Raw genomic sequence first — 15268 nt, 5'->3', positions numbered from 1 at the left:
CCACAGTCTAGTCACCTCATGTCCTACAGTCCACAGTCTAGTCACCTCATGTCCTACGGTCCACAGTCTAGTCACCTCATGTCCTACAGTCCACAGTCTAGTCACCTCATGTCCTACAGTCCACAGTCTAGTCACCTCATGTCCTACGGTCCACAGTCTAGTCACCTCATGTCCTACGGTCCACAGTCTAGTCACCTCATGTCCTACAGTCCACAGTCTAGTCACCTCATGTTCTACGGTCCACAGTCTAGTCACCTCATGTCCTACGGTCCACAGTCTAGTCACCTCATGTCCTACAGTCCACAGTCTAGTCACCTCATGTCCTACGGTCCACAGTCTAGTCACCTCATGTCCTACGGTCCACAGTCTAGTCACCTCATGTCCTACAGTCCACAGTCTAGTCACCTCATGTTCTACGGTCCACAGTCTAGTCATCTCATGTCCTACAGTCCACAGTCTAGTCACCTCATGTCCTACGGTCCACAGTCTAGTCACCTCATGTCCTACAGTCCACAGTCTAGTCACCTCATGTCCTACGGTCCACAGTCTAGTCACCTCATGTCCTACGGTCCACAGTCTAGTCACCTCATGTCCTACGGTCCACAGTCTAGTCACCTCATGTCCTACGGTCCACAGTCTAGTCACCTCATGTCCTACGGTCCACAGTCTAGTCACCTCATGTTCTACGGTCCACAGTCTAGTCACCTCATGTCCTACAGTCCACAGTCTAGTCACCTCATGTCCTACAGTCCACAGTCTAGTCACCTCATGTCCTACGGTCCACAGTCTAGTCACCTCATGTCCTACAGTCCACAGTCTAGTCACCTCATGTCCTACGGTCCACAGTCTAGTCACCTCATGTTCTACGGTCCACAGTCTAGTCACCTCATGTCCTACGGTCCACAGTCTAGTCACCTCATGTCCTACGGTCCACAGTCTAGTCACCTCATGTCCTACGGTCCACAGTCTAGTCACCTCATGTCCTACGGTCCACAGTCTAGTCACCTCATGTCCTACGGTCCACAGTCTAGTCACCTCATGTCCTACGGTCCACAGTCTAGTCACCTCATGTTCTACGGTCCACAGTCTAGTCACCTCATGTTCTACGGTCCACAGTCCAGTCACCTCATGTTCTACGGTCCACAGTCTAGTCATCTCATGTCCTACAGTCCACAGTTCCATAATTTAATTTCTGCTTCTTTGATGGTTATGTCTTAAGCCTTAGCTAGGGAAACGTTGCTCCGTTAACTTTACTGTATTAGGTTGATTTGACAGGGGCGATGCACCATTTGCACATTAATGTGGTTCTTTGTGGCTCAGTCTGTAGATAATGGCACTTGCAAAGCCAAGGGTTGTAGGTTCGATTCCTGTTGGGACCACCCATATGTAGAATGTATGCATGCATGACTGTAAGTCCATTTGGATTAAAGCATTTGCTATATGGCATATACACTGAGTGAACAAAACATTAGGAACATCCTCCTAATATTGCATTGCACCCTTTTGTCTTCAGTTCTTCACACAAACCTGTGCACCTGGAACCTACTACCATACCCTGTTCAGAGGCACTTCAATCTTTTGTCTTGCCCATTCACCCTCTGACTGACACACACAATCCACGTCTCAATTGTCTTAAGGCTTAAAAATCTTTCTTCCCCTTCATCTACACTGATTGAAGTGGATTTAACAAGTGACATCAATAAGGGATCATAGCTGTCACCTGGATTCACCTGGTCAGTCTATGTCATGGAAAGAGCAGGTGTTCTTAATGTTTTGTACACTCTGTGTATATGCTCAGTGTACAGTAGTAGTATTATTATGATTATCATAATAGCTTATATTATTAATCAACATTACTGGCCAGGTAAATAATAAAAATGTCTTCCTTATCCTCGTGGTGTAGTTTTGTTGCAGCCAAAGAGGAGTTGAAGCAGCTGAGACTACCAGGCTTCCTGTACAGTGAGGTGGGAGACCTGGCCTCCAGTGTCCCTTACTTTAGCCTGGAGGAGGATGACAACTGTGACGAGGGCATCCACCTCATCGTCTGTGTCCACGGCCTCGATGGTAACTACACTTTATCCATTTAGTCAGATAATCAACCCATCTTGTTATCTGCTTCAGTTCTTTTGGCACAGGACATGTTGTGGTCTGACATATGGACTTGGCAATGGAACCAATAGGAAAGACCCAGTAGTGGTTCCAGACAGGTTAATGCATCGCTCATAGTATTTGAAAGATTTCAAACGGTATTTGAACCAAGGTCTAATGTGAAATACCTTGGGTGTTCCTTCATTCTGTGTCTTCCAGGTAACAGTGCTGACCTGCGTCTGGTGAAGACCTACCTGGAGCTGGGCCTACCTGGAGCTAGGATAGACTTCCTCATGTCCGAACGCAACCAGGTAACTAACCATAGTGTACCACACCTGAACCAACCGACACTACCTCATTATGGGATACCTGAACCAACCGACACTACCTCATTATGGTACACCTGAACCAACCGACACTACCTCATTATGGTACACCTGAACCAACCGACACTACCTCATTATGGTACACCTGAACCAACCGACACTACCTCATTATGGGATAACTATGAGAATGAGTGACACCTAAACCAACCGACACTACCTCATCTGCCTCTTTACTTCACATTATATGGGACGTTATGTATTTCAAGTACATTCGTACTTGAATGACAATCAGCAATGGATGGTTAATAGGAATTTCTTCTAGTTTCGTCTCATGGGAGTGCAGTATTGTCATGGGAGTGCAGTTTTGTCTGTATCCTCTTATGCAAGTGCAGTAAACAGTGCCTTGTCCTTGTCAGTCTGTAGAACTTTAGGTCTGACTTTTTGTTGTTTTCCCCACAGAATGACACGTTTGCTGACTTTGAGCAGATGACAGACCGGCTGTTGGATGAAATAGTTCAGTACATTCAAATCTACAACCTCACTGTTTCTAAGATCAGGTACATATGGGTTCTTCAAGTCTACAACCTCACCGTCACTAAGATCAGGTACATATGGGTTCTTCAGGTCTACAACCTCACCGTCACTAAGATCAGGTACAGATGGGTTCTTCAGATCTACAACCTCACCGTCTCTAAGATCAGGTACATATGGGTTCTTCAGGTCTACAACCTCACTGTCTCTAAGATCAGGTACATATGGGTTCTTCAGGTCCTCAACCTCACCGTCTCTAAGATCAGGTACATATGGGTTCTTCAGGTCTACAACCTCACCGTCTCTAAGATCAGGTACATATGGGTTCTTCAGGTCTACAACCTCACCGTCACTAAGATCAGGTACATATGGGTTCTTCAGGTCTACAACCTCACCGTCACTAAGATCAGGTACATATGGGTTCTTCAGATCTACAACCTCACCGTCTCTAAGATCAGGTACAGATGGGTTCTTTAGGTCTACAACCTCACCGTCACTAAGATCAGGTACATATGGGTTCTTCAAGTCTACAACCTCACCGTCACTAAGATCAGGTACATATGGGTTCTTCAGGTCTACAACCTCACCGTCACTAAGATCAGGTACAGATGGGTTCTTCAGATCTACAACCTCACCGTCTCTAAGATCAGGTACATATGGGTTCTTCAGGTCTACAACCTCACTGTCTCTAAGATCAGGTACATATGGGTTCGTCAGGTCTCTTCTTCTTTAATTGTCCCCCTACTATGGGTGCTATAGTCTGAAGTGTGTCCCTCTCCTCTTCTTCATCTGCGCTGATGGAAAGAAGTAATAATGGGATGGGTAGAAGCAACATAGTGGATCTCAAGCACCCATGAAATGGCTTTCCCACTGTCCAGTCAGTCACCCCTTTCCCACTGTCCAGTCAGTCACCCCTTTCCCACTGTCCAGTGAGTCACCCCTTTCCCACTGTCCAGTCAGTCACCCCTTTCCCACTGTCCAGTGAGTCACCCCTTTCCCACTGTCCAGTCAGTCACCCCTTTCCCACTGTCCAGTGAGTCACCCCTTTCCCACTGTCCAGTGAGTCACCCCTTTCCCACTGTCCAGTGAGTCACCCCTTTCCCACTGTCCAGTGAGTCACCCCTTTCCCACTGTCCAGTGAGTCACCCCTTTCCCACTGTCCAGTGAGTCACCCCTTTCACTGTCCAGTGAGTCACCCTTTCCCACTGTTTCCCACTGTCCAGTGAGTCACCCCTTTCCCACTGTCCAGTGAGTCACCCCTTTCCCACTGTCCAGTGAGTCACCCCTTTCCCACTGTCCAGTCAGTCACCCCTTTCCCACTGTCCAGTCAGTCACCCCTTTCCCACTGTCCAGTCAGTCACCCCTTTCCCACTGTCCAGTGAGTCACCCCTTTCCCACTGTCCAGTGAGTCACCCCTTTCCCACTGTCCAGTGAGTCACCCCTTTCCCACTGTCCAGTGAGTCACCCCTTTCCCACTGTCCAGTGAGTCACCCCTTTCCCACTGTCCAGTGAGTCACCCCTTTCCCACTGTCCAGTGAGTCACCCCTTTCCCCCTGTCCAGTGAGTGAGTCACCCCTTTCCCACTGTCCAGTGAGTGAGTCACCCCTTTCCCACTGTCCAGTGAGTGAGTCACCCCTTTCCCACTGTCCAGTGAGTGAGTCACCCCTTTCCCACTGTCCAGTCAGTCAGTCACCCCTTTCCCACTGTCCAGTCAGTCAGTCACCCCTTTCCCACTGTCCAGTCAGTCAGTCACCCCTTTCCCACTGTCCAGTGAGTCACCCCTTTCCCACTGTCCAGTCAGTCAGTCACCCCTTTCCCACTGTCCAGTCAGTCAGTCACCCCTTTCCCACTGTCCAGTCAGTCAGTCACCCCTTTCCCACTGTCCAGTCAGTCAGTCACCCCTTTCCCACTGTCCAGTCAGTGAGTCACCCCTTTCCCACTGTCCAGTCAGTCAGTCACCCCTTTCCCACTGTCCAGTCAGTCAGTCACCCCTTTCCCACTGTCCAGTCAGTCAGTCACCCCTTTCCCACTGTCCAGTCAGTCAGTCACCCCTTTCCCACTGTCCAGTCAGTCAGTCACCCCTTTCCCACTGTCCAGTCAGTCAGTCAGTCACCCTTTCCCACTGTCCAGTCAGTCACCCCTTTCCCACTGTCCAGTCAGTGAGTCACCCCTTTCCCACTGTCCAGTCAGTCAGTCACCCCTTTCCACTGTCCAGTCAGTCAGTCACCCCTTTCCCACTGTCCAGTCAGTGAGTCAGTCACCCCTTTCCCACTGTCCAGTCAGTCAGTTTCCCACTGTCCAGTCAGTCAGTCACCCCTTTCCCACTGTCCAGTCAGTCAGTCACCCCTTTCCCACTGTCCAGTCAGTCAGTCACCCCTTTCCCACTGTCCAGTCAGTCAGTCACCCCTTTCCCACTGTCCAGTCAGTCAGTCACCCCTTTCCCACTGTCCAGTCAGTCAGTCACCCCTATCCCACTGTCCAGTCAGTCAGTCACCCCTTTCCCACTGTCCAGTCAGTCAGTCACCCCTTTTCCATCAGTGCAGATGGAGGAAAGAAGACAAGGAGTTGAATCAGCTTATGAGATGCCCCCTGGTGTATAACAGTGCTCTCCACATCCAGCCATATTTAATTGTCCCCCACCATGAAATCGGGGAGGGGATCTGTCCCTGTCCTTTAATATGTTAGGCCCTCATGATATCTCAGAAACCACTGGCCCAATTCTGAGGAAACTTGGGTGAATGATGCATCTTGCCAAAGAGATCCGTCATTTACAAAATTACACTGATTGGCCCAAGCTATAGGGTGGCTGCGTCATTCATGGGGGACGACATGTTTACTGTTACCTTGTTTGATTTGAGCTCCTGCATGATCTTTGACCTGTATCTATATTCTCTGTTTCTCAGCTTCGTCGGCCACTCTCTGGGGAACCTGATAGTTCGTTCAGTACTGACCAGACCCAGGTTTAAATGTTACCTGAGCAGACTTCACACCTTCCTCTCTCTGTCTGGGCCTCACCTGGGTACCCTGTACAACAGCTCTGCTCTGGTCAACACAGGTATGTATGTCTCTCTACACGATACCCTCTACAGCAGGGATCATCACCTAGATTCAGCCGCGGAGCGATTTGTTTATTTTCTGGAGCGGATGGTTGGGGAGGCCGGAACAATTGTAAATAATATTCAAATTGACCGCAAGAAGCCCAAATATATATATATATATATGTTTGACTAAAACATAACTATTTCAAACCTTGCTTATATTTGTATAAGATCATGTGTGTTTGATGCGTGGGAAGACTTAAACATATTTCTTAAATTCACCTAATTTGGAGCTGATTTCCTGGTGTTTTTAGCGTCTTTTATGTCCAACGATGAAAATTCCGCACAGAATTTGTATTTATTTATTTTTGCTCTGAACTTGGGAGGGGGGGAAATAAAACCATCCATGGGACAAAATCAGACCACTGGCCACAAGTTGGGATTTTGAAGAATCTGACAAAATATCCTACCTCATTAAATGTATTTAGTTCATGCTCGCAGTGTGTTTGCGAGATGCCGTACTAAAGGCAGTTTTAAAACCGTCCCGTGACTCCTGCAGCGTCTACAGACATCCACCAAACAAGCAAAAACCGACTCTATGAGAATGAGTGTGACAACTGATAGCCCATCTATAAGTGACTATGTCAGTCAATCAGGTGGCTAGCTGCCTGCAGAGACTTCTATTGCAGAAAATCGGAAGGGCTCTGGCTAGTAGTACTTAGACAGTTAGAAAGATGATGTAAGAAGATAACATTAAAACAGATCAAAATAGGCTACTAAGTTGTAATAACTGTGGTTTACAGAGAGTAGGTTACTGAGCCAGACAGTGATGTGACGCTCAGTGGTGAGGCTGAGGCAGGCTACAATGCATGCAGAAGGAAGCAGAGGAGACATTTAGACAATACTTTAAAACCTCTTCGGGCTAGGGGGCAGAATGTTCACATTCGGATGAAAAGTGTGCCCAGAGTAAACTGCCTGCTACTCAGGCCCACAAGCTAAGATATGCATATTATTAGTAGTTTTGGATAGGAAACACTCTGAAGTTTCTAAAACCTTTTGAATGATGTCTGTGAGTATAACAGAACTCATATGGCAGGTGAAAACCTGAGAAAAAATCCAACCAGGAAGTGGGAAATCTGAGGTTTGTAGTTTTTCAACTCATTCCCTATCGAAAACACAGTGTAAATGGGGTCATATTGCACTTCCTAAGGCTTCCACTAGATGTCAAGTCTTTAGAACGTTGTTCCAGGCTTCTATTGTGAAAGGGGGGCGAATTAGACCAGTCAGAGAAGGTGGCTCAGTTGAAAGCTATGAGTTGTTTATCGCGCGCTGCTGTGAGCACGAGCTCTGTTCCCTTTCCAAAGACAAAGGAATTGTCCGGTTGAAACATTATTGAAGATTTATGATAAAAACATCCTAAAGATTGATTATATACATCGTTTGACATGTTTCCACGAACTGTAATGGAACTTTTTGGACTTTTCGTCTGGACTTAGTTCCCGTGCCTTGTGCATTTGGATTGGTGAACTCATCGCGCAAACAAAAAGGAGGTATTTGGACATAAAGATCAACTTTATTGAACAAAACAAACATTTATTGTGGAACTGGGATTCCTGTGAGTGCATTCCGACGAAGATCATCAAAGGTAAGTGAATATTTATAACGCTATTTCAGACGTTTGTGGACTCCACAACATGGCGGATATCTGTATTGGCTTGTTTTGGTGGCTGAGCGCTGTACTCAGATTATCGCATGGTGTGCTTTCGCTGTAAAGCTTTTTTGAAATCTGACACAGCAGTTGCATTAAGGAGACGTTTATCTTTAAAAACACAGAATACAACATTCAATTTAAAAAGCTCCTAGCTTACAATTTTTATTTTTATGTATACTATTCCAGGAAAGTGTACTGTGAAAATGTTGAATGTATACTTCCCTTTAACTACGACACTGTGCTACGCTCAGTCAAGGAAACAAGTCATTGTCTTCCGCTCCCTAGTTGATTTAGTCAGTCTTTAACCCCTGTGTTCCTCCTCCTTCCTCCCTCCCAGGCCTGTGGTTCATGCAGAAGTGGAAGAAGTCTGGCTCCCTGCTCCAGCTGACCTGCAGAGACCACTCTGATCCCAGACAGACCTTCCTCTACAAGCTTAGCAAGAAATCTGGTGAGTTGAGCAGAGTAAAGATCATTGTTGTTGTGCAATTTGTTACATTGTTAACGCCTGGTATCGATCTGTTCTCCTGGGCATTTAAATGAAGCTTGTTGTCTATTGTTACATGAATAACAGGTGTGCTGTGTCAATGTATTGTGGCAGGTCTTCATCACTTCAGGAACGTGGTGTTAGTGGGCTCTCTGCAGGATCGTTACGTCCCATATCACTCAGCCAGGATAGAGATGTGTAAGACAGCCCTGAAGGACAAACAAACAGGTGGGCCCTACATATTTATCAGAGCAGGCCACAAACGTGTGTCCCATAGGACATTTATTCACAGTATAGACAAGCTACTGGACCAATAGCCTGGTTCCTCTCGCTGCTGCTTGCTGTTGGGGCTTTGCTAGGCCGGGTTACAGTTAAGCACTTTGTGACAACTGTTGATGTTGAAATGGCTTCATGAATACATTTGATTGATTGTTGTCATGTATGGCTCAGTTGGTTAGAGCATGTCCCTCGCAACATTAGGTTTGTGGGTTTGATTCCCGGGCCACCCAGATGTAAAATGTATGCTTCTAAATGGAGTTTATTCTTCTTCTTATTCTCTCTGTCACTCCCTTTTTTCTCTTTAATCTTCTCACTTCCCCTACCCCTCTCTCACTCCCCCTCTCTCTCACTCCCCCTCTCTCTCACTCCCCCTCTCTCACTCCCCCTCTCTCTCACTCCCCCTCTCTCTCACTCCCCCTCTCTCTCCCCCTCTCCCCTCCCCTCTCTCTCACTCCCCCTCTCTCTCACTCCCCCTCTCTCTCTCTCTCACTCCCCCTCTCTCTCACTCCCCCTCTCTCTCTCTCTCTCCCCCTCTCTCACTCCCCCTCTCTCTCACTCCCCCTCTCTCTCACTCCCCCTCTCTCACTCCCCCTCTCTCTCACTCCCCCTCTCTCACTCCCCCTCTCTCACTCCCCTCTCTCTCACTCCCCCTCTCTCTCCTCCCCCTCTCTCTCTCCCCTTCTCTCTCTCTCTCCCCCTCTCTCTCTCTCCCCCTCTCTCTCACTCCCCTCTCTCTCTCCCCCTCTCTCTCTCCCCCTCTCTCTCTCCCTCCCCTCTCTCTCACTCCCCCTCTCTCTCACTCCCCCTCTCTCTCACTCCCCCTCTCTCTCACTCCCCCTCTCTCTCACTCCCCCTCTCTCTCACTCCCCTCTCTCTCACTCCCCCTCTCTCTCACTCCCCCTCTCTCTCACTCCCCCTCTCTCTCTCCCCCTCTCTCTCTCTCCCCCTCTCTCTCTCACTCCCCCTCTCTCTCCCTCTCTCTCTCACTCCCCCTCTCTCTCTCTCTCTCCCTCTCCTCTCTCTCTCACTCCCCTCTCTCTCACTCCCCTCTCTCTCCCCTCTCTCTCACTCCCCCTCTCTCTCACTCCCCCTCCCCTCTCTCTCCCCCTCTCTCTCTCACTCCCCTCTCTCTCACTCCCCCTCTCTCTCACTCCCCCTCTCTCTCACTCCCCCTCTCTCTCTTTCCCCCTCTCTCTCACTCCCCCTCTCTCTCCCCTCTCTCTCTCACTCCCTCTCTCTCACTCTCACTCCCCTCTCACTCCCCCTCTCTCTCACTCCCCCTCTCTCTCACTCCCCCTCTCGCACTTTCCCTCTCCCAGGTTCAGTATATGTAGAGATGATAGAGAACCTGTTGCTGCCGGTGCTCCAGAACAGAGACTGTAACCTGGTGCGTTACGATGTCATCCATGCCCTGCCCAACACCGCCAACTCCCTGATTGGCCGGGCAGCACACATCGCCGTCCTCGACTCGGAAATCTTTCTGGAGAAGTTCTTCCTGGTCGCAGGCCTGAAATTCTTTCAGTAGGAGGGGAGGGGTCTATGAATCCAACTAATGACTGGAAGGGGGGATGGGAGGGGGGCTTTACCAATCTAACCAATGGCTGGAGCGGAGGGACGTTTTTTCAGTAGGAAGTAGGAGTGGCCACCCAATCAAATCAATGACTGGAGGAGGGAGAATGGGGGCCTCCCAATCAATAACCTGGTCCCATATCTGTTTTGACCGTTTTGGTCAACTCCTATAGTCATTGACATGCCAAAAGAAATGTATGCATTGTATCCTGTGGAGGTCACCGGGTGGAAGTAGTTTACACATTTAATACCATGTCAGTGATGCTGAAGTGAGATCTCTGCCCATCTCCATCCAATGACCATAGAAGTTGGCAAGACTGCACAAACTGATCTGGGACCAGGCTAGCAAATAAAACCTGTGGCTGGAGGGACAGGGGAAGAGAGGAGAACGTGGAGCATACATAGAATATAATTACTAGACCATCAATCTAGTGATGCTATTTCTATCATGTGGAGCTTATATTACCTCACTGCATCCAAACCCCAATTCTCAATATTGTATCTGGTTGAGGCGTACGGTTTTATAGATGCATCTGCTTCCATATGGAAGATCAAAATTCTAATATCAGTGTTTATTTTTAGTTTTTTTTAGCTCTTTTTTTTAATCGGTTTGTTAGTGAATGTTCCTCATTTTTATTGTTCTACTTCCATTATTCAAAGGATGATTTCAAGTTGATTTTATGAATGTACTTGTGGTGGGGGGATGGTTTTCCTTCTCATATTGTAATCTTTTCAGTGTTATTTATCTATGAAATGGTTATATTTTCACATGGTTTTGTTCAAACCACTCATTCATTTATTAAGACGATTGCAATACCGATCTGGAAATGTAGCTGCTAAAAATGGTGAGCTGACTCATCTTCTCATATTGTCGTCACCTTTATTTAAAAGGTACATTTTCTTCAACAACAACAAATTAGTCGTAAAGTCAAACTATTATACTCTTGCATTAATTTGCACCACAACTGTATAAAAAAAAAAACGATTTTTCTACTGAGGATGGTCATTTTTACTAAGTACATATTTTACTATCAGAATTTTAATTTGTGTTTATTTTTTCATTTTACAAAGGTAAAGGCTTCCAGTCTAGTCGAACTAACTTAACGGAATCAATTTGATTGTAACTCGGACAATGCAGCCTGGGACTTATAAGGCTTTGCGGTTTTCTATAGCTCTGGACCAGGGCGTTCGGTGCAGGTTGTTGGCGCTGAGCCTTCCTGAACAGGGGAAGAGACAACTCGTTGCGCAATGGACCAGAGCTAGGTTTTATACTGTATGCTGTTACTTTGCCATTACAGCATCGTGCACAACACTAAACCCAACCTGGTGTTGGGAACATTATACGAGCCTTGCTTGATTAAAGCATGAGAACATTTTATTACAAGAGGTTTTAAATAATCTCGTTCAACTGTTACAGCCAGAAGGGTCGTGTTCATTAGGGCTCACCGTAGCAAAACGTTTTCTAACAGAAAGCAAAGAAAGCCTTGCTTATTGGACAAGTTCATGTAGGGAAGAACCCTGTTTGATTCTGTTTTCTTCCGCCTGGTGCCAAATGAATACGACCCAGATGTGAAGGTGGGGTGTAGCTAAGGGTCAGTACTTATGAATAGCACATATCTTGGTTCATGGAGAGTATTTATGTTTTGCTGTCATAGATGGGTGGGTGTATTATTTATGCTTTTTAACATGAGTATTGTTTTTAGATATAAAATCAACTTCTCATTTCTTTGTAAAAATGGTTTGTAATCATTGCACTCTTTACCATTAAATAAATGTATTATAAATATTTGTTGGTCTTTTTTTTTTTGCTCATTTATGCAATTTGGTTGAAAGTTAAGAACTCAAATGTTTGACTAGATGGTAGGATTTGGGATGAATGTTCCTCATTGAGGTTGTGCAAAAACAAACAACAGTCAACCATCCTAGGAATGTGTGAATGGACATTTATTAGTAGGCTATGCCATTTATTCAGTGTCTAGAAGCCTAGTTTACCCCTCGCTCCCTTGCCCCTGTTTGGAGTAAATCATAAAAGCCTGTTGCAACCAGCTGATTTTAGGAATGTTGTCGCCCATGGTAACACAATGGAGTCCCGATTGACCTCCATCTCCACGCACACACACACACACTCACTACACAAACGCCTCCCCTTTTACCCCAGTCTCTCCTCTCGACGTCCCCTTTCAGAGAGCAGAGGGGCATTGTGGGATGACGTAATGTGTTCCTAAATGAGGGACTAAACTAGGTTGAGCTGACTGCAAGAAAGAGTAGTGGGGGTGTAGGGGTCAGAGGGCGGTAGATGAGGGGTGACGGGGTGGTGAGGTTTGGGGAGGGGGGGTGTTATTAGGCTCATCTCCCCCCTAAGATGACGGGAAGTAGACAATGGATGGCCATCTTTTCTTGACTTGAAGAAAAGGTCAACAGGGCCAGGGAAACAAAATACAACAACACCAGGTGTGAGTCTGTCAACAGTATTCCAGAGGTCTCTCCAGAGTATATCCAGAGATCACAGTCCTGGGGGCAGTTTATCCATCCATGGCCTTACAAACCCTCTTTTACACATCCTGTCCACCAGCAGACTGCAAAGTTGTTAAACATCTCACACAGTCTAATTAAAGCTTGATAAGAGGACTGGGGCTGATTTCTTTCTCACAGACAGGTGTTATGTAGTATATATGTGTCAGATGATTGTCAGGAAAGTAGCAACTGCTTAAACATGTAATCTAACTCTGGAGAATATCCCTTGAAATTACCTATTAGTTCATGACTAGCCTTAATCTGTGTCCTCAACCCTCCTATACCATTAAAGCATCTGTTAGAAAATCTAATCACAACCATTAGCTAAACGAGATAACAATAGAAATCAACAGGTTGATATGGAGACAGCAGTATGGTCTCGGACTGTGAAGCTAATTAGCTGTAATCTCATATGAACTAATGCTAATCTGGGTAATCTGCCTCTTATTGGGGTAAACCCTGCCAGACTGGCTCAAACATTCATTATTGTTGCATTCCCTAGATTATTTCCCCAGACACTTAATGAGGCTTGAAACTGAATGCTCCATGGCTAACTCATAGGACATGGTGGAGATACAACGTTGTGTTTTTAGTTTAGGGAAGGTTAGACTTCCTTCATGTTTCAACATCAAATTAGAAAATACATGATCATATAATTTAAATTATGGAGGCACATTTTAGACTTGTTTTAAATTTCAATTTGATTAATTGGATTCGAAGAATGATTTATAATTTTCATTAAATATGTGAAAAAAATATTATCTTTCACACGTTGTGGGCTATATTAGCATATAATAGTGGTGAGTAATGAAATTAGCATGCTGTCAATCATGCTGAATCATCCAGGTTACCATGCAATAAAAACGTGGCCAATAAATTATAGCGAGTGTACTTTGGGATATCCTGGTTTCACACTCAACTCACCTATTGAACCAAACACAAATGTAATTGTAATATGCAGAGTCACTTCACCCCTACCTACATGTACAAATGACCTCAACTAACCTGTACCTCCCTGTATATAGCCTCGTTTTTGTTGTTTTATTGTGTTACTTTATATTATTTTTTACTTTAGTTTATTTGTTAAATATTTTCTTAACTCTTCTTGAACTGCACTGTTGGTTAGGGTTAGGGTAAGGGCTTGTAAGTAAGCATTTCACGGTTTTTGTATTCGGTGCATGTGACAAATAAAGTTGGATTTGATTCTAATATTGAATATCAAACCTAGTTGATTAACATGGACGTTATGTCAGTGTGGGAAAGTACATTGTTACAAGTATATAGGCCGTAATTGTAAATACGAATTCGTTCTATTAATTGCAAAATATAGACAATATAGTTCTCAGGTAGAAGACGAAATGTCATACTAAACTATGCTAAAACACCCCTTCGACTCATTGCAGTTGGTCTAGTCCAGGCTGCAGCGTCTGGCTCAGCCGAGGAGCATCTTGAAAGTTTTTCTACATCACGCCAATGTTGTTACTTTTTCACTGTCCTCCAGAACTCTCAAACTACGTTCTGTTATTTTAGGGATAATTTGTCTCATTTCTATGTCTGGATAACCTCAACAACCTCGTTTTGTTTAAGATAATCAGGTGTTTGCTGGTTTCATTTTTCGGTAAGTGTTACTTTTCAACTATTTAGGGCGGAGATTGGCATAACATGCAAGCAAGCATGTTGCTCTTCTATTCCGCGTTAATGTTTTTGTTTATGTGTGTTCATGATGCGTTTAACGTCTCCATTATTCATTCAATACAGTATTGCATTATTTCGGCTACTATTTTAGTTTGTAGGCTACTTTGTATGCTCTAACGTTGCCGTAATAAATACATTTTTCTGAATCGAATACATTTTGATAAGCATACACCTGCTCCGATGTGATATCATTATGATCATTCTCTAATTGAATTACATCACATCACACGTTTAACTAGGTTGGATGTACATTTGCATTCAACAAGGAAAGTATGAATATGATTATTTTGTAAGCAGGTGCGCTCATAGCCTCTACTGCTCCGAGGCTACTTGGAGATGCTTTATGAAATGTTTCTCTAATCTCCCAGGTTCCTTCAATGACACCTTCCTCTCAACCCGTTGTCTGTGTTCTGAAGAAGTGTTGTACACTATATTACAGAGGGCTGTTAGTGTTCAAGCTCTCTGTTTTGCTTTCTGCATGATTAGTTCTAAAAAAACAAAGATTGTTACCCCAAGCATCCACAGAATATATCCACGTTTCCACGTCCTCAGCCTTCCATACATATTTCTCCCTAACTCTGTCCCTCACTCTGAAACTCTCTTTCTCTCTGTCTGTCTCTCTCTGAGCCTCTCTCTCTGCTCCTTGTGTAATAATTGAATGTTACTCTCATTCCCTGGAAACCCACAGATTTTAGTGCTGGATCACTCTCAATGTTTCTATCAAAGGTTTCTAGTCTCTGCACCATGAAATGGATGCCTTGCTCATCTGAGATTGGAATGCTGGATGGTTATGAGGTGATTAGTTTGTGTGTGTGTGTGTGTGTGTGTGTGTGTGTGTGTGTGTGTGTGTGTGTGTGTGTGTGTGTGTGCGTTCTTCCCCAGTCCCCTCATCGAGATTCTACCGGTACACTGAAGTGTTCACTTCACTGTTCAACAGAGCAGTCCGTTGGCAGCTCTTTGCACCTTAAAGGGCTTGAAAACTACAGTGCAGTAGTCCAAAGTGCACCTCAAATGGCACCCTATTCCCTATATA

General features: G+C 45.4%; 2 protein-coding genes and 1 long non-coding RNA gene across 20 annotated transcripts in view; 2 read left to right on the top strand and 1 right to left on the bottom strand.

Annotated features, from left to right (window-relative positions):
- fam135a (family with sequence similarity 135 member A) overlaps positions 1–11812 on the top strand; it is a 60399-nt gene extending 48587 nt beyond the window's left edge. For all 6 annotated transcript variants that reach the window (XM_052514284.1, XM_052514286.1, XM_052514285.1 and 3 more), the window contains 7 exons: positions 1904–2064; positions 2308–2399; positions 2874–2971; positions 5849–6000; positions 8032–8142; positions 8293–8406; positions 9777–11812. In XM_052514284.1, coding sequence (XP_052370244.1) covers positions 1904–2064; positions 2308–2399; positions 2874–2971; positions 5849–6000; positions 8032–8142; positions 8293–8406; positions 9777–9982 — 934 coding nt within the window. In that variant the 3' untranslated portion in view covers positions 9983–11812. The remainder of the gene's footprint in view (positions 1–1903; positions 2065–2307; positions 2400–2873; positions 2972–5848; positions 6001–8031; positions 8143–8292; positions 8407–9776) is intronic.
- On the bottom strand, positions 4–1857 carry LOC127927668 (uncharacterized). Of its 13 annotated transcripts, none has more exons than XR_008128337.1 (4): positions 886–1857; positions 706–795; positions 466–555; positions 4–375 (listed from the first exon to the last, which is right to left on the bottom strand). It is a non-coding gene; the product is annotated as an uncharacterized LOC127927668 (long non-coding RNA). The 13 variants fall into 13 exon arrangements; XR_008128339.1 differs by having other exon boundaries at positions 466–585; positions 736–795; XR_008128342.1 differs by having other exon boundaries at positions 916–1857.
- A 2109-nt stretch (positions 11813–13921) lies between the features above and the next one.
- Positions 13922–15268, top strand: part of zgc:172136 (uncharacterized protein LOC566376 homolog) — a 37856-nt gene continuing 36509 nt past the window's right edge. The window contains exon 1 of the mRNA XM_052514299.1: positions 13922–14158. The gene's annotated coding sequence lies outside the window, so the exon portion shown is untranslated. The remainder of the gene's footprint in view (positions 14159–15268) is intronic.

Source organism: Oncorhynchus keta, unplaced genomic scaffold, assembly GCF_023373465.1.
Source record: "Oncorhynchus keta strain PuntledgeMale-10-30-2019 unplaced genomic scaffold, Oket_V2 Un_scaffold_17242_pilon_pilon, whole genome shotgun sequence".
Classification (NCBI taxonomy): Eukaryota; Metazoa; Chordata; class Actinopteri; order Salmoniformes; family Salmonidae; genus Oncorhynchus; species Oncorhynchus keta.
The sequence above is the reverse complement of the archived record's forward strand: the minus strand, read 5'-3'. Positions and strand labels throughout refer to the sequence as shown.